This window comes from Pogoniulus pusillus, chromosome 16 (assembly GCF_015220805.1).
Source record: "Pogoniulus pusillus isolate bPogPus1 chromosome 16, bPogPus1.pri, whole genome shotgun sequence".
In the NCBI taxonomy this organism is placed as follows: domain Eukaryota; kingdom Metazoa; phylum Chordata; class Aves; order Piciformes; family Lybiidae; genus Pogoniulus; species Pogoniulus pusillus.
In genome coordinates this window covers 14,272,228-14,294,152 of record NC_087279.1, presented here as the reverse complement: position 1 = coordinate 14,294,152, position 21,925 = coordinate 14,272,228, and the positions used below count along the sequence as shown (strand labels likewise).

The 21,925-nt window shown below is 52.9% G+C and overlaps 2 protein-coding genes across 17 annotated transcripts in view; both read right to left on the bottom strand.

Moving 5' to 3' along the window:
• Window positions 1-2,431: 2,431 nt before the first annotated feature.
• LOC135182508 (maestro heat-like repeat-containing protein family member 7) lies at window positions 2,432-16,939 on the bottom strand. Of its 4 annotated transcripts, none has more exons than XM_064156673.1 (27): window positions 16,892-16,939; window positions 16,400-16,583; window positions 16,019-16,116; window positions 15,605-15,754; window positions 13,058-13,179; window positions 12,743-12,804; window positions 12,464-12,586; window positions 12,079-12,158; window positions 11,839-11,953; window positions 11,629-11,715; window positions 11,235-11,339; window positions 10,743-10,926; window positions 10,362-10,459; window positions 9,948-10,097; window positions 9,667-9,821; window positions 9,392-9,539; window positions 9,077-9,252; window positions 8,851-8,988; window positions 8,541-8,655; window positions 8,207-8,344; window positions 7,784-7,960; window positions 7,320-7,475; window positions 6,744-6,845; window positions 6,453-6,555; window positions 6,142-6,195; window positions 5,735-5,939; window positions 2,432-3,629 (listed from the first exon to the last, which is right to left on the bottom strand). In XM_064156673.1, the coding sequence occupies exons 5-26, from the start codon at window positions 13,176-13,178 to the stop codon at window positions 5,749-5,751; spliced, it is 2,778 nt and encodes a 925-aa protein (XP_064012743.1). In that variant the 5' UTR covers window position 13,179; window positions 15,605-15,754; window positions 16,019-16,116; window positions 16,400-16,583; window positions 16,892-16,939; the 3' UTR covers window positions 2,432-3,629; window positions 5,735-5,748. The 4 variants fall into 4 exon arrangements, with proteins under 4 accessions (XP_064012743.1, XP_064012740.1, XP_064012744.1 ...); XM_064156670.1 differs by lacking the exon at window positions 2,432-3,629 and adding an exon at window positions 5,249-5,484; XM_064156674.1 differs by lacking the exons at window positions 2,432-3,629; window positions 8,851-8,988 and adding an exon at window positions 5,249-5,484.
• Window positions 16,940-20,332: 3,393 nt separating this feature from the next.
• CACNA1D (calcium voltage-gated channel subunit alpha1 D) overlaps window positions 20,333-21,925 on the bottom strand; it is a 178,111-nt gene continuing 176,518 nt past the window's right edge. For all 13 annotated transcript variants that reach the window (XM_064156656.1, XM_064156663.1, XM_064156669.1 and 10 more), the window contains one exon: window positions 20,333-21,587. In XM_064156656.1, the coding sequence (XP_064012726.1) occupies window positions 21,294-21,587 (294 nt within the window). In that variant the 3' untranslated portion in view covers window positions 20,333-21,293. The remainder of the gene's footprint in view (window positions 21,588-21,925) is intronic.

Genomic DNA, 21,925 nt, shown 5'->3' with positions numbered 1-21,925 from the left:
TCACCTCCTCCTGGAAGTAGCGGAACGCTCCCCACACGGTGGAGCCCACAGTGGTGATGGTGCAGAAGGTGCAGAGAGCGGCCAGAAAGAGGAGCTTCTGGCCCACTTGCTGCCAGCCGGTGAAGGACAGAAAGACAGGCAGTGTCAGTTGGGAGAGACAGCTGCTGGGGTGCCCAGCACAGCCCTGGCACCTTTAATCTTGGGACAGGGGCAGTAAGACTGGCCGGAGACATGGGCACAGCCTTGCCAAAGTGACCACAGATACCTCTAGTCTGCACTTGGTGAAGCGTATGATGGCTTTTAGGGCCCTCTCGTCCCTTGGCACCGCTGAAGTGGAGCAGGAAGGATGCAGCCAAAAGAAAACAGGCAGGGTTAGGGGCAGGTAAGGGAGAGAGGCAAACCCTCTCCCTAGCTTCTGGGGATGATCCCCAGCCCTGGCTCATGACTGGGGCACTGCTGTTCCCTCTGCACTACGGGGACGAGAGCAGCATAGGAAGGGGATCTTGGTGTGCCTGGGTAAGGGACACACTGGCACCAGGGCAGGATGGGCAGCCTCTGGCTACAGCACTCACACACTCACCTGCCTGCAGAGGTTCAACTTCGCACACCTTGCTGGGCTCTGCCACAGAGCTGGGAGTCAGGGTGGCTTCACCCTTCTCTTCCCAGGCCTGCCGTGGGGTGCCAGGGGGTCTCTCTGCCATCCTGAGCGAGACAGAGGAAGCGAGGGAAGGAGAAAGGCAGACTCTAAGAAAAGTGGTGAGGGTGAGGGGTCCCACACCAGGCAGGGCTGTGCTGCCAGGGGCAGCAAGCCGAGGTGTCTCTCTCAGTAGACTTGTCACACTCCTCTATCCCAACACTGCACAGGCAGGGTTGGGTGACGCAGAAGGCCAACAGGGCTCCTCTTCCTCAGAAGCTGTTGGCTACACAAGGATGCCAACTGCAGCCACAGGAACCAACGACCAAGTCTGCTGACTCCTCTGCTCACAGTGAACTCTTGAGGCTCCTCGCCTGGATACGACTGTGATGCAACCAGTGATGGGTCGATGACAGCACAATGGTGGCTCCTTTGGTGTGTCCCCGGAGCCCATCCTCGGCTGCGCATGGATAGCAGCTGTCTGGGAGGGACAGGCACAGGAAGGTCTGTCCTGGTGATGCTCTAAATAGTTAAAACCTGCTTTTGTGTTGAGACTTTGTTTTGTGTGTTCAGACTCTTTGGCACTTGGGGAGGTGTGGAACCACAGCGAGAACACCCTTTGGGCCAGTCTCTGCAAGGCAACAGACTCACTTCCCCAGGGAGCAGCAGCCAAAGACTGTAGCCATGCGTGCCCAGACCATCTGGGAGGGGTTGCTGACTGCCAGCAGGTGATGTCCCTTTTAGAGACTGCTCAAAGGCCGGAGCTCCAGAGGGTTTAGTTTGACAGTGTGACCTCTTGGCTTTGCTCTTACAACTTCTGACTTCTCTGACTGTGAGCATTTGCAGGGCTGGAGGGGATGGGTGGCAAGGGCAGGAGGCAGAGCTGCCTTTTGTGCTGGGCGTGCAAAGGGGACGATGCTGCTGGAGACAGAGCATCTGTGCCATTGTAACACCAGGGCTTGGCCACGTTACCCTGAGGCAGTCCGGCTGAAGGGACAATCCCTGCCATCTCCTGAGGGCACAGAATGTGTTACCTGGGGTAGGTGGTGAGAACAAGGGGCATGGAAGCTGTAAGGAGGAAGTGGAGGTGGTGGCTGGCATTGAGCCTGGGAAAGGAAGGGTCCTTCCCCAAAGATTCCCTTCTCTGTACATCTTCTTTGCTTCTCCATGGCCAAATCTGTAGAGGAAAAGGCCCTTTCATGGGCTCACCATCTAGAGGTTCCCCCCTTCTACAGCCAGTGGCAAGAGCAAACCAGCAAGAAGCAGTGCTCCTCAAGTGTCCATGCTGGGACTAGTACAAGTCCATATCTTGACAGGCTGGATTCACAGCTTGCATCCAGTTGGAAGGGACCTTCAGAGGTCATCTTGTCCAGCTCCCCTGCAGTGAGCAGGGAGACCCTCAACTAAATCAGGCTGCTGGTGTAACATCAAGTCTGACCTTGAATGTCCCCAAGAATGGAGCCGCAGTCACGTCCCTAGGCAACATGTTTCAGTGTTTTCCCACTCTCTTTGTAAAGAACTTCCTTCTTAATGGCCAACCTAGATCTGCCTTGCTGCAGCTTAAAACCATTGCCCCTCATCCTATCACCACTCTGGCTGCCCATGTCTGGGGTGACCCTGCCTGCCACAGCTTCTCTTACTTCTCTGCTGCAGGACAAGGACATGCAGTTGATAGAGAGCTTCTGCAGCCTCGCAGGAGGTCTCCTCGTCCTTGCAGGTGCAGGAGAGGGTGAGCTGCCCCACCAGCTTCCCCAGCAGCAAAAAGTGGTGGCTCTCAGCGCACTCATGCATGTAGATTTTCCCTTGAGCAAAGCAGGGGCTGCCACCACCGTCCCTGACACGGCAGGAAGGACAAACTGCAGCGAGCCAATGTGGTGGGTTTAGGACGTAGCTTCGGGCAACAATGGGGCCTGGGTGCTGTGGGAGAGAGCAACCCCCTGCAGAGCACAAATAGAAGAGCCTAAGGAGGGCACAATGCCCTCTCCAGACTTATGTTGCCAAAGAGTGGCCAGAGCTTGTCAGCCAGCTCCAGGGTGGTGAGGCGGTGAGGTCTGGTCGGGCCTGAGCAGGGCAGGCACAAGGGCTTGAAATTAAAGAGTACACTAGATTGGATGTGAGGAGGAAGTTCTTTACCATGAGGGGGGTGGAACTCTGCAACGGGTTGTCCTGGGAGGTAGCTGAGGCCCTATTCCTGGACATAAACAAGGTCAGGCTCAACAAGGCTCTGAGCAACCTTCCCTACTGGAGGATGTCGCATCTAAATATTTGAATATGCATAATCTTCCCTACTTGCAGTTACTGCAAAAGTGTTTAGTGCACCTAAACATTGGAATTTGCTTATTCCACCTGTTTCCCTCCTACTCTGCACACAGTCCCACAGAAGCTGCTTATCAGAAGGCTCAAGGACAAATTCCTCTGAGCTTCTTCACACACAGAGCGCTGAGGTTTACTGCAGTTCCAATACTCAGACCTCACATCCAAGGCTTGATTGAACAAGCTCCTAGGGGCTCGTGCCCCCCATTTTTCAGCCAGTTGCCAACACATTTACTAAGCCATATTACAGAGTCATTCACTCTAGGACAAAGGGAATATAAGATGGGCATGAACTGGATCCAAAATGCAGAGCACTATTCCATACGCAGGATAATAAAGAGCCAAGCCTGAAACACTTCTGGAATTTCCCCTCTTAAGAAGGGTTCAAACATTTCCTTTCCTACAACATTAGTTTTCAGAACTCAGCGTACTCCAATTCCTTGACTTTCTTAATATCAGCAAAACAGCATCCAGTTCATAGAATCAACCAGGTTGGAAGAGACTTCCAAGATCATCCAGTCCAACCTATCACCCAGTCAACTGGACCGTGGCTCTAAATGCCCCACATCCAGTCTTTTCTTGAACACCCCCAGGGATGGTGACTCCACCACCTCCATGAATTTGATTTCAGACTAGAGTTTATCCCAGGAATTTCTTTTGCAAAAGCAACATGGGGTCTTTCCTAGAGGAAAAAAACATATTACATGGGTGTACATGCATGCATGCACAAAGAAACCAGACCAAGAATGTTTGTGTGTGTGTGTCTCCAAGAAATCAATATTTATGTATTAGCTCAGTAAATTCTCCCTAGTATATATTAAAAAGTTCAGAGACCATTCTCAAAATACTTCTCTTGACTAAGCTGTTCTGCTCACAATGCCACAGTGCCAGAAACCATGTAAAACAGGTGCAGATTAGCGTTCCCTACAGAGAGTAGGTTTCATGTACACATGGTTCAGTCCTGTCCAACAGAAATTATGATTGTGAAAGAACAAGAAAAAGATTGACTCTTTAGAAGATCAGTTTTCCAGCAGAAGGCTCCCTAGGCAGAAACAGAGCACTGAAAGAGGATGATGGCAGTTTAGTATGTACCTGAACTACTTTTATTAGCCGCAGTAAACAAAAAGGAAGATATATACTAGATTCAGAAGCTTTTTAAAAGAATGCATTTCAATGATGCTAAAACCTAAAAGAACTTCAGAAGGTCAAGTTTCTATATTCTTGTTCTCTCCCAAGTGCATGCTTTCAAGTGAATCACTCTAAAGCAAAGTCCCTGTTCTCAAGTTTGTTTTTTTTCCTTTTCAGAAAGCACAGTAAGAGCTTGTTCTAAATAGTAAAACATATGACCTCTGCACAGTTGATAAAAATTCCAGCTCAAGGCATGCTTGAAGATTCTTTTTTCATTCAATAAGCAGAATAGTTTTAGTCAGTCTCTTCTGTTTCCAAAGGTCTTCCAATTTTTTGTGAATACAGCCCAGTATTGCTTCTTCCAGGCAGGCAGAGAAATAAGCCTCCACATATGACATTACAAGGTAGGAGGTTGTAGCCAGGTGGGGGTTGGTCTCTTCTCCCAGGCAACCAGCAATAGAACAAGGGGACACAGTCTCAAGTTGTGCCACAGGAAGTACAGGCTGGGTGTTAGGAGGAAGTTCTTGGCAGAGAGAGTGATTGGCATTGGAATGGGCTGCCCAGGGAGGTGGTGGAGTCACCATCCCTGGAAGTGTTCAAGAAAAGACTGGATGAGGCACTTGGTGCCATAGTCTAGATGACTGGCTAGGGCTGGGTGCTAGGTTGGACTGGATGATCCTGGAGATCTCTTCCAACCTGGTTAATTCTATGATTCTATGTCCCTGCTCACTGCTGGCTACTTGGACTAGATGACCTTTGGAGGCCCCTTCCAACCCAAACCATTCAATGATTCTGTGACAAGAGGAAATGGCCTCAAGCAGCACCAGGGGAGGTTTCAATTGGACATTAGTATAAACCTCTTCACTGAAACATTTCCCAAGCACTGCAACAGGCTCTCCTGGAAGGTTCCTGAGTACCCATTCTTAGAGAGATTTAACAAATGCTGCAATATGGTGCTAAGGTTTAGCTGCAGACTTGGTTAGACTCCAGGATCCTGAAGGGCTTCTAAAACTGATTTATTTTAGGATGGGGTGTCTTGGCTCTAGCAATTTCTCAGAGACAATATATAGCTAAGAGAACCAATACAATCATAGGATGCCCTCCCCTCTCCCCCCCCCCCGTTGGACAAGAAAGGCAATAGATGTAGAGAGGAAAAGGCAAAGCACACCCAAATAAATAGTCTCACTTCAAGAGACTATTATTATTTAATAATAAACAGAAGGTAGAGGTAAGGTAGGGGAGATACAAAGAGGTATAGGGAAGGGGAAAACAAAACAAGATACAACATATATACACACACACACACACAACCAGACTGATAGCGACGGACGGAGGTCGAGCTTCAGGATTTGCCCAGCACGTGGAAGACAGGAGCAGCAGCAGCAAGGTGGTAGCGAACAGGCAGGCGGCTGAGACAAACAGGAAGTTTCTGTGTTTTTACAGGGGGCTAGACAGGGCGTGGGCTAACCACTATACCTGGAGTCACCTTCAGACCCTCTGCTGGGGAGGAGTCAGGATGACCTGGGGTCAAGGTCAAGACCACCCCCCCCAGGAGCGTTAACCCCTTACATGGGGGGAGAAGGGAGCAGGGGGGAGAAGGGAAGGAATTCCCCTCGAAAGCAGTGTTCAGTACTTCCAAATGGAAACTCAAGACATTACCCTTCTCTTCCTGTTTATCTTCCATCACCTGGCTGCTCAGTCATTGCTGGGCACCGAGTGTTAACCTTCTCCATGCCCTCTGCAGCTGTAAGCTCAGCTGTTGGAAACTCCACCTCGGTGTCACTTCTTTGATTGAGCAGAAGCATGGTCTGAGCCAGCAGGGAGGAGACAGGGAGGCTGCCATCTGTCCGTGTTTGTCGAAGGACTGTGCAGGCAGAACAGAAGAGGTGAGGTGACAACCCTGTGTCTCTGCCAGGGCCAGGAGGGAGCCGGGGACAGGGCTGGAGGCTGTTGGTCAGGCATAGCCCTCTGTATAAACATACCCCCCTCCAGAGCAGGGCGCCCCCTTACCCGTAGAGAGGAGCACTTTGGCAGGGCCCTTCTTCGTCCCCACCAGCTCCACTCACCCTCTCTGACATGCTCCACATCTTCCTGCCTGTCCACTTGCCGTCCAATGAGCCCTAAGGGAACACATCGTGTCAGGGACCTAATGCCTATCAGGGGCCCTGTCGTCCATTGGGAACTCCCCCTTCAGCCCTCCTGGCCACACAGCTCCCTAGGAGGGCTGACCCCTGAGTGCAGCACCAGGGAGAGATTGCTGCCAGCCCCACCTGAGCAGGCAGAGCAGTGATGGGGAGAAAGGATGCTCCACAGGGTTTGTGGCAGAACACAGGGACGGTGGGAGAGGGAGGGAGGGATGCTGGGGGTCGTGGCTCACCGATGAACCTCACAGCCTCCAGGCGCAGAGCCACCTGTGGGTTCTGCAGGTAGCGCTGGCTCTGGTGCAGGTAGTCCTTGGTCCTGCTCCTGTTCTTTGCCAGCTGGAGACAGGAGAAGGGTGCAGAGTTGGCACCGTGCAGCCCCCCTTGTTAAGCCAGTTGCCCACCCGGCTCCCTGCCATGTGGCACTGGGGTTCAGAAGGAGCAGATTGCTCCTCAGCAACGCTGGTGCCATCCTGGTGGCAGGGACTGCCCAGGGAAGATGCCAGGCTCGTTGGGACTGTGCTTACCAAGCGCTCGCGGATCCTCCATGCCTGCTCAGTCCCAGCCAGCTGTGCCAGCCTCCTCCAGTTGAGGAAGCGGCCAGCGCTGCGGAGAGCTTCTTGGGAGGCCTGGGGAGCAGCAGAGATGCCACCACCATTAGCAGGGGCACAGGACCCAGTGCCCCCTCTCTTGGCAGAACTCAGAGCCTGTCCCGGTGCACCCAGGGAGGATGCACCAGCTGGGAAATGACGCTGCCACCGACTTCAGCACCCCAGAGGCAAATAAGGGGTGGCCACTCTGTGACCGGTAGCCTGTCAGGGCTTGAATGCTTTGGCTCTGCTGGGCTCAGGCTCCTACAAAGCCATAGCGCAGCCTCTGGGGTTTCAGGGGCAAATACCAGGAGTGCAGTGGAGGGACGTGGGAAAGGGATTCACTTCCCCATCCATCTGTGCAGCTTGAGGAGAAAAGCAGCAGAGGGCAAGGAGGGAGGACTCTGCCTGGTCCTATGGGCTCAACGAGCTCGAACTCACAGTGACAAGAGTTTGAAGGGACCAGTGGTCAGGATACCCTGCCCAAAGAATCGTTTGGGATGCACATTTCACCTTGGCCACACTCTTGCTCTCATCATGCAGGTGAAAGAGCAGGGGCAGCAGGCTGTTCTGCACTTCATTCTTCATCTTCTTCTTTTCTTTGCCTGCCACAAGCCCCATCACATCTCGGAAGAGATGGATGGAGAGCTCCCGCACAGTGTCCGACACCTGGGGGAGGAGGGCAGAAGGATGTCAGCCCCAGTCTGGTGATCAGCAGGAGGCTGGCATGGACATAACCAAACCAGCCCCAGGCAGCCCTGCTCCAAAAGGGAGCAAGCTCCTGGTGGCCTGCCACCAGTGTCCCTGATGCCAAAGTTGGGCTGCGTCCAGGTAGGGCATTTGGAATGCAGCTGAGGGCAACAGTGGGGGCTGGGGGCTGTGGGGCAGAGTGCCCCACTGCAGAGCGTGGCAGCTGTGGTGGGAGGCACGAATGGAAGTGCCCAGTGAGGAGGGCACGAGGTTCTCCCCAGACTTACGCAGCCAAAGAGTGGCCAGAGCTTGGCAGCCAGCTCCAGGGCGGTGAGGCTCAGCGTCTTCCCCTCCAGCAGCCGCAGCATGTTGGCAAGCACGTGCAGGGCTGCGTCGCTGGTGGCGTCGTCATCATCCTGCAGCCGCTCCATGACAAGTGGCAGCAGGATGAGGGTTTTCCTTGCCTGTGTGAGACATGCCACCTCCTTTAGTAGAGCAACGACCCATGGCAGGGGCACAGACCCTCTCCACAAAGTGCTTGGCAGACAGCGCAGGTTATGCAGGGCAAGGTTCTGGCAGACCAGGCTCACCAGCATGGCCAAGCAAGGAGAAGGGCACAAAGGAGGAGGATGAACAGGGCTGGCTCCTTGCTAGCACTGCAGCTGCCGCTGCTCCACTCTGGGCTACAGTCCTGCCTTCCGCCTACTCACCGTGTCAGGCCTCTCGGTGAGCCTGAGGATAGCCCTGAGCACCAGGCTGGGCATCCCCAGGCACTGGCTCCGCAGATACACGTCCAAGATCCCGAGGGCACAGTCCACCTCGTCCTCACAGTCAGAGCGCTCCAGTATCTGAAACACACAGAGTGGGAGCTGCGGCAAGGTGCTCTGCTGGGTGCAACCATCAGCTCGGGGCAAGGACGCCACGGACAAGACCAAGTCCAGATTGAGATGGCAGAGACTTCACAGAGCCCTCATACCCCACAGCACTGGGCGTGAGAGAGCTGGGTGTCATATGGAGCTTGGAGACATGCCCCATCAGGCTCACCTCAATGAAGAAGACCATGGCAGTCATCTCCCAGGTGGGGTCCTCCACACTGAGCAGCTCTGCCAGATGGCAGAAGAAGGAGGAGCGCAGGAACCTTGGCATTACCATCATCTCCCTGGCAGGGGAAAGGAGCTTGGGTCAGGCCTGAGCAGGGCAGGCACATCTCCACCTCCATCTTGGGATGTGCACCAGTCTGGACATCTCCAGGCTGCAGCACCTCTCCAAACAATGGAGACTGCCCTTCCATCAGCACCATGAGAGGGTGGGGGTGGTATGGGCTGCCTGGTTCTGAAGGAGTGGGGACTCTGACCTGGCCACAGTGCGCACTCCTGCGAGGTGGGTAGGGGCACTGAGCAGGGCATCCCAGCCACCTTGTGCCTCGATGGCAAACACCTGGCTCCGAAAGCCCATTCTGCAGAGCAGCACTCTCATGGACTGCACTGCAGCCCTACACAAGGACAAATACTTAGCTCCCACCTGGCCCCCTGGCTTGGCTCTGGGTGGCTGTCAGGGCTGACAGGACAGGGATGGAGTACCTGACAGGAGAGAGATGCTGATGTTGCTTCCCCCACCACATCAGCACCTCATCAGGCCTCAGCTCCGTGGTGAATGTCACTTGGAAAAGCAGTGCCAGGAACAGCTGAGGGAAAATTGCATGCACCTCCTCCTGGCAGATGGGCTGCAGACCTGCCTCAGATGCAAACATGATGGCCTGCAGAAGACACCCAGACAATAAGATATTGCTGCAGCCGTGCGGAGACCAGGGCCTGGGTCGTCAGGAAGGGGGTGCAGGGGCACTGCACAGCTGAGAGCAGGCCTGGAGGTGAGCGAGGCCTCATCCAGCAACTCACAGACAGGCACTGGAGGCGTGGGTTGTCCACACGGGAGGGGGAGGTCTTGCGCTGCGAGAGGTCTGTCAGCACTCTGACCAGCTCCTGCAGCGCCTTCCTTGCAGTCTGGGGCTTGGAGACCACTGTATTCCACATTGTCCGGGCAGCACTGAAGGGACAAAGGGCTCTGTCAGCAGGGACACTGTGAATAGTGGCCAGGCTGAAGTCCCTCAGGAGGGTCTTAGGGCTCCCTCTGCCAGGGTGAGATGAGCCCCAGAGGCTGTTGAGTCCCATACCTGATGTTTATTGGTGAGTAGTCCAACAGAGTGTCCACCACCACCCTGGGCTGTTTGTCCATCAGCAGCAGCAGGGCTCTGTGCACGCTCTTAAGAGCTACCTCTGCTCTGATGAAGGGTAGGTTTTCAAAGATGACACCCACAATACTCTTCACCTGGAAGGGGGAGACACAGGTGGGAGTGGATAATTCAGCAGGGTGACCATGCCTGTTTCCACAGCTCCTACTGGGAGCTGCTTCTGTTGCCACTGGAACCAGCCATGCCACCCATGGGCTACTCACCATTCTTGGTAGCAATGCAGAATCCCCTGCAAAGATGTCTACCATCTGGGCAGCCACACTGATGTTGTATCTGCTTGTGGGGCCCATGGCCTTGATGGCCGTGACCATGATCTCTGCCTGGTCAGAGGGCTGAAGGTATCTTGTGAACATCTGTGGAACAGAGGACAGATTTGTCACCTACAGCCTGTCTCACAGAGTACCTCAGCTGTGCAGTGAGAGGGGGACACAGAGCCTTGCTGTGCTGGGAAGGAGACCAATGGCAGGCCTTAGGGTCCTGAGGGAAACTGGAGCTCACTGGGGACCATTGCCCAGCCCCTTGCTGAGGGGCAGCAAGAGCCCAGTTCCTGCCCACATGCTGGGTGTCCCTTCAGCCACACGCTGATGCCCTGGCCAGAAGCCACAGGCACTTCTTACCCAGCAGAGTCCGATGGCATGTTTCTCCCTTGGGAAAATCCAGGGCTGCATCTCTGAGCCGGGCTGCAGCTGCTCACTGTTCTGCCTCTCTGACTTATCTGGGAAGGAGAAGAACTGGGGTGCTCAGAAAGGGGGTGCAGCCTGGGAGATGCAGTCAGAGTGTTGGACTGAAAAGGCACTGGCAAAGCTAGAGAACACCCAGACAGGTCTGGCAAGCAGATACACAGGGAGGGCCCAGGGCTGCTGTGGGCAGGGGTGAGGGTCAATGCCTGCGCACGCTGCCAATGGACAGGCTGCATCAGGCTTCCTCCCCCTCCCCAAGGGAAAGGGGCTCTGGCTGCCCATGTCTGGGGTGACCCTGCCTGCCACAGCTTCTCTTACTTCTCTGCTGCAGGACAAGGACATGCAGTTGATAGAGAGCTTCTGCAGCCTCGCAGGAGGTCTCCTCGTCCTTGCAGGCGTAGGAGAGGGTGAGCTGCCCCACCAGCTTCCCCAGCAGCAAAAAGTGGTGGCTCTCAGCGCACTCATGCATGTAGATTTTCCCTTGAGCAAAGCAGGGGCAGATCTGTGGGCAGAGAAACAGGATGGGCAGAATGGGAGCATGGGCAGAAGGAGAGTCCCAGCTGGTCCCAGAGCAGCTGGGCTGCAGTGCAGAGCAGGGTAGGGCTGCCAGTGCCAGGCTCCTGCCTGTGCCTGGAGCATCCCTATGCTGCCCTGCCATGCCCCAGGAGAGAGCATAAACAGGATGGTGACAGGGGGAACACCCCAGCTCCCAACCTGCCGCTGACTGGGTGCCCAGCTTCCCTGGAACATGGTGGAGCTCAGGGGCACAGGCATAGGGCACGAGGGATGCCCAGACCAGGAGCTCAGTACCTCTAGCAGGGAGTAGGTGGTGATGAAGTGGAGCAACCTGGCAATCCGTGCTACAGCTCTCTTCTGCACCTCTGCCAGCTGGGAAAAGGTGTAGGGGAGCAGCACCTGGAAAGAGAAAAGCTTCTGGTGTGCCAGGAAGGTGGCATGGCACAGCATGGCTCAGCCCAACTTGCTGTAGGGCAGTGCCTGGCATATGACATGTGTCCTTCTTGCTCTTTACAGCAACCGGCTGCATCAGGCAGGTCATCACATCCTGCTCTCTGGGGTGGGGGCTCTGACATATGGCCTGTGGCCCCCTGCCCCCACCCTTGCACCAAGTGCATGTGGGAGGGGGGGAACCACACTACTCAAGCCAGTAGTCACTGCCTGTGGGGACGCTGTGCCAAGGCCAGACCTTCAAGATGCTCTGCAGCTCCACAACGCCACGGGTGCCAGCGCTGTGCACCAGTGTCACCAACATGCTGTCCAACGCGGCCAGGGTCTGCAAGGAGTAAAAAGTCTTGGGGACAGCCCTGGAAGGCTGTGAGGGTTTGCCATGTACCTGTGGTGCCAAGAAAGGGTCTCTGGGGCAGGGGACGTCCCAGTGTTTCCCCCTATGTCACACCTTGGAGTAGAGGGAAGCCTCAGAACCCTGGCTGTCCCGTGGAGGCAGCCTGAAGACACTCTTGATGCAAGCTTGCACAACGGCATCCTTGTCATGCGGAAGCAGCCTGGCTCTACTGCAGGGACACAGAGGTGCTCTTTAGACTCAGCAAGGAGGGGACAGACACCAGCTGAGAGACCTGGGAGTGCTGTCAGGACTGCCTGGCACTGTGGGGAGGACAGGCTGGGGTCTGGCACATACCTCATGCCTGCGACGGCCAGCATGACTTGCTGCCGCACAGTGGTGTCCAGGCAGTCATCGGGCTCCTCTTGCAACATCACCTGGGAAGCACAGCAAGATGGGAAAGGTTGGACCAGGGCAGCGTCCTTCACCCAGCAACAGCTTGCAAGGCTGACAGAGCTTCCATCGTGCTCCCAGTGGTGCCAGACCGCATGGCAGGAAGGGCTGTGCCAACCACAGAGCCACAGGCTGGCCATGGGATCTGCACATAGCATTGGGTCCAAGCCCATCTCCAGCAGGGCCACCCAGATGTTGCTGGAGCATCTACAAGGATGGGAGACCTGGAGCAGCTCTCATCCAAACTCCCCTGCCTGCTTGAGGCCTCTTCCCTTTGCAGGACTCCCACCTGAATGGCTGTCATCACCTCCTCCTGGAAGTAGCGGAACGCTCCCCACACGGTGGAGCCCACAGTGGTGATGGTGCAGAAGGTGCAGAGAGCGGCCAGAAAGAGGAGCTTCTGACCCACTTGCTGCCAGCCGGTGAAGGACAGAAAGACAGGCAGTGTCAGTTGGGAGAGACAGCTGCTGGGGTGCCCAGCACAGCCCTGGCACCTTTAATCTTGGGACAGGGGCAGTAAGACTGGCCGGAGACATGGGCACAGCCTTGCCAAAGTGACCACAGATACCTCTAGTCTGCACTTGGTGAAGCGTATGATGGCTTTTAGGGCCCTCTCGTCCCTTGGCACCGCTGAAGTGGAGCAGGAAGGATGCGGCCAAAAGAAAACAGGCAGGGTTAGGGGCAGGTAAGGGAGAGAGGCAAACCCTCTCCCTAGCTTCTGGGGATGATCCCCAGCCCTGGCTCATGACTGGGGCACTGCTGTTCCCTCTGCACTACGGGGACGAGAGCAGCATAGGAAGGGGATCTTGGTGTGCCTGGGTAAGGGACACACTGGCACCAGGGCAGGATGGGCAGCCTCTGGCTACAGCACTCACACACTCACCTGCCTGCAGAGGTTCAACTTCGCACACCTTGCTGGGCTCTGCCACAGAGCTGGGAGTCAGGGTGGCTTCACCCTTCTCTTCCCAGGCCTGCCGTGGGGTGCCAGGGGGTCTCTCTGCCATCCTGAGAGAGACAGAGGAAGCGAGGGAAGGAGAAAGGCAGACTCTAAGAAAAGTGGTGAGGGTGAGGGGTCCCACACCAGGCAGGGCTGTGCTGCCAGGGGCAGCAAGCCGAGGTGTCTCTCTCAGTAGACTTGTCACACTCCTCTATCCCAACACTGCACAGGCAGGGTTGGGTGACGCAGAAGGCCAACAGGGCTCCTCTTCCTCAGAAGCTGTTGGCTACACAAGGATGCCAACTGCAGCCACAGGAACCAACGACCAAGTCTGCTGACTCCTCTGCTCACAGTGAACTCTTGAGGCTCGTCGCCTGGATACGACTGTGATGCAACCAGTGATGGGTCGATGACAGCACAATGGTGGCTCCTGTGGTGTGTCCCCGGAGCCCATCCTCGGCTGCGCATGGATAGCAGCTGTCTGGGAGGGACAGGCACAGGAAGGTCTGTCCTGGTGATGCTCTAAATAGTTAAAACCTGCTTTTGTGTTGAGACTTTGTTTTGTGTGTTCAGACTCTTTGGCACTTGGGGAGGTGTGGAACCACAGCGAGAACACCCTTTGGGCCAGTCTCTGCAAGGCAACAGACTCACTTCCCCAGGGAGCAGCAGCCAAAGACTGTAGCCATGCATGCCCAGACCATCTGGGAGGGGTTGCTGACTGCCAGCAGGTGATGTCCCTTTTAGAGACTGCTCAAAGGCCGGAGCTCCAGAGGGTTTAGTTTGACAGTGTGACCTCTTGGCTTTGCTCTTACAACTTCTGACTTCTCTGACTGTGAGCATTTGCAGGGCTGGAGGGGATGGGTGGCAAGGGCAGGAGGCAGAGCTGCCTTTTGTGCTGGGCGTGCAAAGGGGACGATGCTGCTGGAGACAGAGCATCTGTGCCATTGTAACACCAGGGCTTGGCCACGTTACCCTGAGGCAGTCCGGCTGAAGGGACAATCCCTGCCATCTCCTGAGGGCACAGAATGTGTTACCTGGGGTAGGTGGTGAGAACAAGGGGCATGGAAGCTGTAAGGAGGAAGTGGAGGTGGTGGCTGGCATTGAGCCTGGGAAAGGAAGGGTCCTTCCCCAAAGATTCCCTTCTCTGTACATCTTCTTTGCTTCTCCATGGCCAAATCTGTAGAGGAAAAGGCCCTTTCATGGGCTCACCATCTAGAGGTTCCCCCCTTCTACAGCCAGTGGCAAGAGCAAACCAGCAAGAAGCAGTGCTCCTCAAGTGTCCATGCTGGGACTAGTACAAGTCCATATCTTGACAGGCTGGATTCACAGCTTGCATCCAGTTGGAAGGGACCTTCAGAGGTCATCTTGTCCAGCTCCCCTGCAGTGAGCAGGGAGACCCTCAACTAAATCAGGCTGCTGGTGCCACATCAAGTCTGACCTTGAATGTCCCCAAGAATGGAGCCGCAGTCACGTCCCTAGGCAACATGTTTCAGCGTTTTCCCACTCTCTTTGTAAAGAACTTCCTTCTTAATGGCCAACCTAGATCTGCCTTGCTGCAGCTTAAAACCATTGCCCCTCATCCTATCACCACAAGCCCTTCTGCATAGTCCTTGCCCAGCATTCCTTCAGGTCCCCTCCAGATACTGAGATGAAGCTCGGAAGTCTCCCTGGAGCTTCTTCTTCTCCAGGCTGAACAGACCCAATTCTTTCAGCCTGTCTTCATAGGAGAGGTGCTTCAGGCCTCTTTGTGGCCCTCCTCTCCCAACACCACCATCACCTGGGTGCTGAGAGAAGTCCCTGCTGGACACCAAGTGCTGCCTTCTCCATGCCCCCTGCAGCTGTAAGCTCAGCCATTCCAGCCTCCACCTCAGCATCACCCTTCTTGGATCAAAGATAAGCATGGTCTGAGTCAGCTGGGAGGAGAGCAGGGGGCTGCCACCTGTCCGTGTTTGTCGAAGGACTGTGGAGGCAGAACAGCAGAGATGAGGTGACAACCCTGTGTCCCCTCCAGGAGCTGCACATCGCACCCCGTGTTCCCCAGGGCTAGCAGGAAGCCAGGGGACAGGTGGCTGGGCTGGAGGCTGCTGTTCAGCAATGGGCCCCTCGGGAAACACACCCTCCCTGCAGGGACACGAGGGGTAGGGCTGCCTGCGGCCGGGGCTGCTGCACCAGGGGTGAGGCAAAACCGGCGGAACTTCTAGGGAAACGGGGGCGGGAAGGGGGCTGGAGGAAGCCACTCGGCTCAGCTCTCCCCTACCCGCACCGCCCCAGGCTCCTGTAGAGCCACAGCTCAGTCTCTGGGGTTTCAGGAACCCATGCCAAGGGCTGTGTGGAGGGTGGGAGGTGGGAAAGGGATTCACTTCCCCATCCATCTGTGCAGCTTGAAGACAAAAGCAGCAGAGGGCAAGGAGGGAGAACTCTGCCTAGTCCCCTCTCTAGACCTCACAGTGACAACGTGTTTGAAGGGTCCAGTGTCACCACTGGGCTACTCACCATTCTTGGTAGCAATGCAGAATCCCCTGCAAAGATGTCTACCATCTGGGCAGCCACACTGATGTTGTATCTGCTTGTGGGGCCCATGGCCTTGATGGCCGTGACCATGATCTCTGCCTGGTCAGAGGGCTGAAGGTATCTTGTGAACATCTGTGGAACAGAGGACAGATTTGTCACCTACAGCCTGTCTCACAGAGTACCTCAGCTGTGCAGTGAGAGGGGGACACAGAGCCTTGCTGTGCTGGGAAGGAGACCAATGGCAGGCCTTAGGGTCCTGAGGGAAACTGGAGCTCACTGGGGACCATTGCCCAGCCCCTTGCTGCGGGGCAGCAAGAGCCCAGTTCCTGCCCACATGCTGGGTGTCCCTTCAGCCACACGCTGATGCCCTGGCCAGAAGCCACAGGCACTTCTTACCCAGCAGAGTCCGATGGCATGTTTCTCCCTTGGGAAAATCCAGGGCTGCATCTCTGAGCCGGGCTGCAGCTGCTCACTGTTCTGCCTCTCTGACTTATCTGGGAAGGAGAAGAACTGGGGTGCTCAGAAAGGGGGTGCAGCCTGGGAGATGCAGTCAGAGTGTTGGACTGAAAAGGCACTGGCAAAGCTAGAGAACACCCAGACAGGTCTGGCAAGCAGATACACAGGGAGGGCCCAGGGCTGCTGTGGGCAGGGGTGAGGGTCAATGCCTGCTCACGCTGCCAATGGACAGGCTGCATCAGGCTTCCTCCCCCTCCCCAAGGGAAAGGGGCTCTGGCTGCCCATGTCTGGGGTGACCCTGCCTGCCACAGCTTCTCTTACTTCTCTGCTGCAGGACAAGGACATGCAGTTGATAGAGAGCTTCTGCAGCCTCGCAGGAGGTCTCCTCGTCCTTGCAGGCGTAGGAGAGGGTGAGCTGCCCCACCAGCTTCCCCAGCAGCAAAAAGTGGTGGCTCTCAGCGCACTCATGCATGTAGATTTTCCCTTGAGCAAAGCAGGGGCAGATCTGTGGGAAGAGAAACAGGATGGGCAGAATGGGAGCATGGGCAGAAGGAGAGTCCCAGCTGGTCCCAGAGCAGCTGGGCTGCAGTGCAGAGCAGGGTAGGGCTGCCAGTGCCAGGCTCCTGCCTGTGCCTGGAGCATCCCTATGCTGCCCTGCCATGCCCCAGGAGACAGCATAAACAGGATGGTGACAGGGGGAACACCCCAGCTCCCAACCTGCCGCTGACTGGGTGCCCAGCTTCCCTGGAACACGGTGGAGCTCAGGGGCACAGGCATAGGGCACGAGGGATGCCCAGACCAGGAGCTCAGTACCTCTAGCAGGGAGTAGGTGGTGATGAAGTGGAGCAACCTGGCAATCCGTGCCATGGTTCTTCCCAGAAGGCAGAGGTACAGAGAGCACGTCTATGCACTCTGCATCTGTAATCTCATCCATTCTAGCCTCCACCTCAGTATCACCCTTCTTGGATCCCGGAGAAGCATGGTCTGAGTCAGCAAGGAGAGCTGAGGGTTGCCATCTGTCTCTATTTCTTGAAGGACTGCAGAGGCAGAACAGAAGAGGTGAGGTGACAACCCTGTGTCCCCTATAGGAACTGCGCATTGCACCTCATGATTGCCAGGACCAGGAGGGAGCCAGGGGACAGGTGGCTGGGCTGGAGGCTGCTGGTCAGAAATATCCCCCTCCAGAAACACACCCTCCCCCCAGTGACATGAGGGGAACTGAGCCTCCCTTTGCCTGGCTAGAGGAGAGCTCTGTACCAGGGACCTTCCACCTTCCCACCGCTCTTGCTCGCTCTGATGTGCTCCACATCCTCCTGCTCATCCGTTGTCCAGTGAGCCCCGAGGGGACACAGCGTGTTAAGGACGCTGTAGTCTGGTGGGGACTCCACCACCCAGCCCTTCTGGCTACACAGCTCCCTAGGAGGGCTGACAGCTGACTGCAGCACTGGGGAGGGATAGAGAAAATTGCTGTCAGCCCCGCTGAGCCTGTAGGGCTGACAGGGGAAGAAGCGATGCCCCACAGGGTTTGTGGCAGAACGCTGGGACAGGGAGGGTCGGACGGCTCGCTGCCTTCAACCCGCAGACTTTGGGCATTAAGACCTATATTCCTCTGGCCTTCTCCAAGGCTGCTGCCTTAGCTTCCATGGCATTTAAATGACTTCCCTTAAGCCCATTTCTTTCCAGTGTCCATTAGTACCTTTAACGGTTCTAATATTCATGAATCAGCCCTTTTGCGCTAGAGTTGATGGGTCCTCTTTCCCTCCAGATTTTGGGGGTGCCCCAACAGCAGAGGGGAGAGGCTGGGTTCTGTGGCACGTACCTTATCCTGTTGATGGCCAGCGTGGTTTGCTGTGGCACCATGGTGTCCAGGCAGTCAACATGCTTCTCCTGCAGCATTACCTGAGAAGCACAACAAGATGGACAGGTTGGAAGGGGGCAGTCTCATTCACCCAGCAAGAGCCTGTAGGGCTGACAGAGACCAGGTACCTGCACCCAGAAGTACCAAACCCCACAGCAGGAAGGGCTATGCCAACCACCGAGCCACAAACTGGCTGAGGGACCTGCAGACATTGCTGCCTCCAAGCCCTGCTTCCATCAGGGCCACCCAGGTGCCATGGGAGAATGTGCAAGGATGGAGACCCAGAGCAGCTCTCATCCACACTCCTCTGCCTGGCAGAGCCCTTGCCCGGGCCTGCTTTTTTTGCCTTCTGCCTGACCGCCTCTCACCCAAATGGCCATCATCATGCCCTGGAAGAAGGACAACACTCCCACAGGGTCCATGCAGAATGTGCAGAGTGAGGCCAGAAAGATGAGCTTCAAGTAAGAATGTATTTTATATCTGCACTATAAAAGACTTAGCAATGTTTAATTATTTACTAACGTTTTCCATCATTATATGCACATCTAAACAGATCTGGTAACTCAAGAAATATGCCTTAATTGTTGAGATAACTTCTAGTTTTTCTGCATTGAGCGAGCTCTGTGATTGGCAGTACTTTAAGGGTGCCAGTGACCATCTCATTGTGCCTATGTAGAATTCTTTTAGCCCCATATGCATTTATTACAGAAGTGAACAAGTACTCCATGTATCCATACACATCCTGTGCCTTAAACTATTAACTGTGTAGAACATAGTTTGTAACTAAATTTGCTTCATTCATTCTGTAAGGAGTGTTTTATCACATAATAGCTTACCTGCTCCCATGAGCTGCTCATCAGACTAAGGAGTAGCGAGAAAATGCAGCGAAGCCAGCGTATTGTTTTCTGTCCTCCTGGAGAAATGATTAACTAAAAAAAATGAATCTGCCAGATGTGATGAGCTCTCAACAGCTCTTAGAAGAAAAAAGTTCTACCTCACCTTGCTGTGCAGGCAGTTTTCAGTGGATGGAACTTTTAAAATGACTCCTCGTTATTTCACAGCAATACCAGATCCAGAAAATTCTTTTCTGTAAGCTGGAGAAGTGTATCAAAGTGACTGCTGCTGGGTAACCTACCTAAGTGCTTGCTGGCAGACAGCGGGAAAGAGGATTTGACATTTTAGGAGATTTTACTCAGATTTTCCTGTTTCCATAGACCTGTATCTAGGGAAGAAACAATCCTCTACATAGTAGGAGAGGAGCAGTACCCTTGTTCAGGTGAATAATCACTTCATTTCCTTCTGGTTAACAGCAGTTATTCACAAAAGACTTGCACACTACAATAACACAGACTGATGACTGTTCCGCACATTCCCTCCCACTCTGCTAGCTGCAAACAGAATTTAGCTTTTGGAGCCTCTTGGTGAAAAACTAATAATAAAAGGAGTCCCAAGTATAATAAAATTATTACACAGTTTTATTTTGAAGAACATTTTGCATTTGTTTTAATACAAAATGATGTAGGTCAAGAAATAATTTACAAACCTTTAAGTTTCTATGCTGGCATTTGAAATAAGAGTGATTTCAGAGGAAGTCCTTAAGCTATTCGTAGGAAACTGTCGTTATGTACAAAATGATTATTGACATGGTTTAAACATCACATGTGTAAAAATGTGAACTGGATTGCTTTCTAGCATATGAGCTACAGGTAAAACCTGATAAGGTAACTTGTTAGCACAAGGCAGTGTTACCCAGTGCTAACAAAATAGACAACAGCTTCCAGTGGTTTGTAATTTTCCTGCAAGGTCATTTCAGCCTCAGAGTGGCGATTCAGGGTTTCACTGTGTTGTGAACAAATATCTCAGCCCTCTCGTTTGCATAAAAAAATTAATCTTTGCAATAGTACACAGAAACCAACAAAAAGGTAGAGGCAATAAACCAGTGTACTTCTTACACTGAGGTTTTTGGTTCTATGAAGAATCATTTAGTCATATTTCTGTTCTTTCCTAGCAAAGTAGATCTGAAGTAAACCAATCTCATTTACCTGTGAAATGTTTTCTGCCCGAGATGCTTCTTCCACGTAGGGGATTGCAGGTAATAGACTTTGTCAAAACAAATTGCCTTGTGACTAGTAGTACCCTGGCAAGCACCTGACAATTTTAAACACTTTTAATACTGATTTTTAGCATGGGAGTAATAAATTAAAAAAAAAAATCTATTTTTTCAGTCAAAGCATGGAAACCAACATTAAATCTTTTATCTTTCCAAGTGTAAGACTGTAAATAGTGAACTGTGCAGCCCATTTGCAGAGAGATTCATTTGAGTCAATTACTTAAAACCCCAAACCCCAAATCCGTGGTCACTTTATCCCAAGAAGAGATTTACACTGAGAGGTGGCTCTAGTTAAATATTTATGCTATAGATCTATATATTCCAAGTAAAAATACTTCTATCTGGAATTCTGTGGAGACTTAACAATAATTGGGGTCCATAAATATTGCTGCAGTTCAATTACGGTACAATAGTTACAAAATATAGAACATCTCTTTACAAATACAAATCATTGTATATTACAATTCATTTACAGTAATTTCTACTATAGAGTTTTTAACAAACTATCTTGCCTAACTCTACTATAACCTGGTTGCAAGTGCATTTAGTAAGAATGCAATTATTCCAGTGTATTTTGCCCTTAACGTGATAGTCATAAAACAGACTACCTGAATGATATTTCCCTATGTAAACTGCTGTTACATATGACAGATTATTCTTTATATAACTTCTTTTTGCAGTGATCTCTAACAGGTAGAGCATGACAAACTGTACTTCAGAAGAGCGTAAAGAAAGGAATTCAGGAGGCAAGTTTGAAATCATTAGAATGGATATGCAACAGGTAACTGATATGCTCTTGAGTGCTGAGGTAATGACATCATTGGTTGTCATCACTCTTCTCATGCTGCTCTTTCCGCACAATTTTGTACCAGATTTATACAGAGGTTTTCACTGACACAATCCTGCTCTACCACAAAAGACAGCAGCACAAGATTGAAAGACAGGCGGAATACTACACCTCAGATTCTCACTCTGGCCCTCAAAAAAAATGATTGTCACAACCTGCCTGGTTTCAAACTAACCTCATTCCTACAGAGGAACTGAAGACTCTGCGGGAGAGGACTCGACCGATGTGCTGCAGCTCTGACCACATTCGGCAACATGCAGGTAATTTATGAGTTATGGCTTCCTTGAGGTGTGACATCACAGGTACAAAACTTGATTGGTTATTCACTCCAGCTAGTGCCTACCATCTTTAAACTATGAGGCACTTTTTCTGTTATGAGAATCATTTTCCTTGCTAAATACTATAAACTTGTAATGCATATCATTTCATCAGCTAAGTCTTCTTCATAATGTCCTGCTTCTGGTTCTTCATCACTGTAGCCAGGACCAAAATCTTGAAGTTCATAATCTTGTCTGCTTAAAATGGGAAACATATCCCCACTGGTCCCATTGCTGATATTTCCATTGAGAAGATTACTTGCTGCACTTTCCATCTCATCAATAGTCATGTCACAGGCATCGGCAATCTCATGTTTTGTAGCTGAAACAAATTTAGGGTCCTTTGCATACCTTCCTAGGCCTTCAGATATAAGTACCTGGCAGATGGAAGGGAGAGAATGACAGAACAACAAACAGGTCAAAACAACTTTTCTCTTTTGTGGTAAACACTGCAGCCCAATGCTGAATCATTACAGCAACCCCACAGTGTGTAAAGAGCAGTCAGAGTCAAATGGCTCCAAAGCACAGTGTTACCAGTTGTGTGATAATGCAACTGATGATGCAATACATCTGACTTTTCTCCTTATAGATCTGGGTATAGTCTTTGATAAATATCAATCATCAGGCTGATACACTAGAGACATATATAAATAGACAGTTAATGTATCTTAGATGGTGAAACTGCACAATTGCCTGAATTTTAGATACATTCTTG

Excerpts from the sequence above, each read along its gene's own strand:
- LOC135182508 (XM_064156673.1), bottom strand. The coding sequence starts at position 13,178 with ATGGCAGAGAGACCCCCTGGCACCCCACGGCAGGCCTGGGAAGAGAAG. Across the intron at positions 9,822-9,947 it reads CTGCATTGCTACCAAGAATG|GTGAAGAGTATTGTGGGTGT; the intron begins GTGAGTAGCCCA and ends TCCCCCTTCCAG. Across the intron at positions 6,846-7,319 it reads AGAGCAAGAGTGTGGCCAAG|GCCTCCCAAGAAGCTCTCCG; the intron begins GTGAAATGTGCA and ends GCTGCTCCCCAG.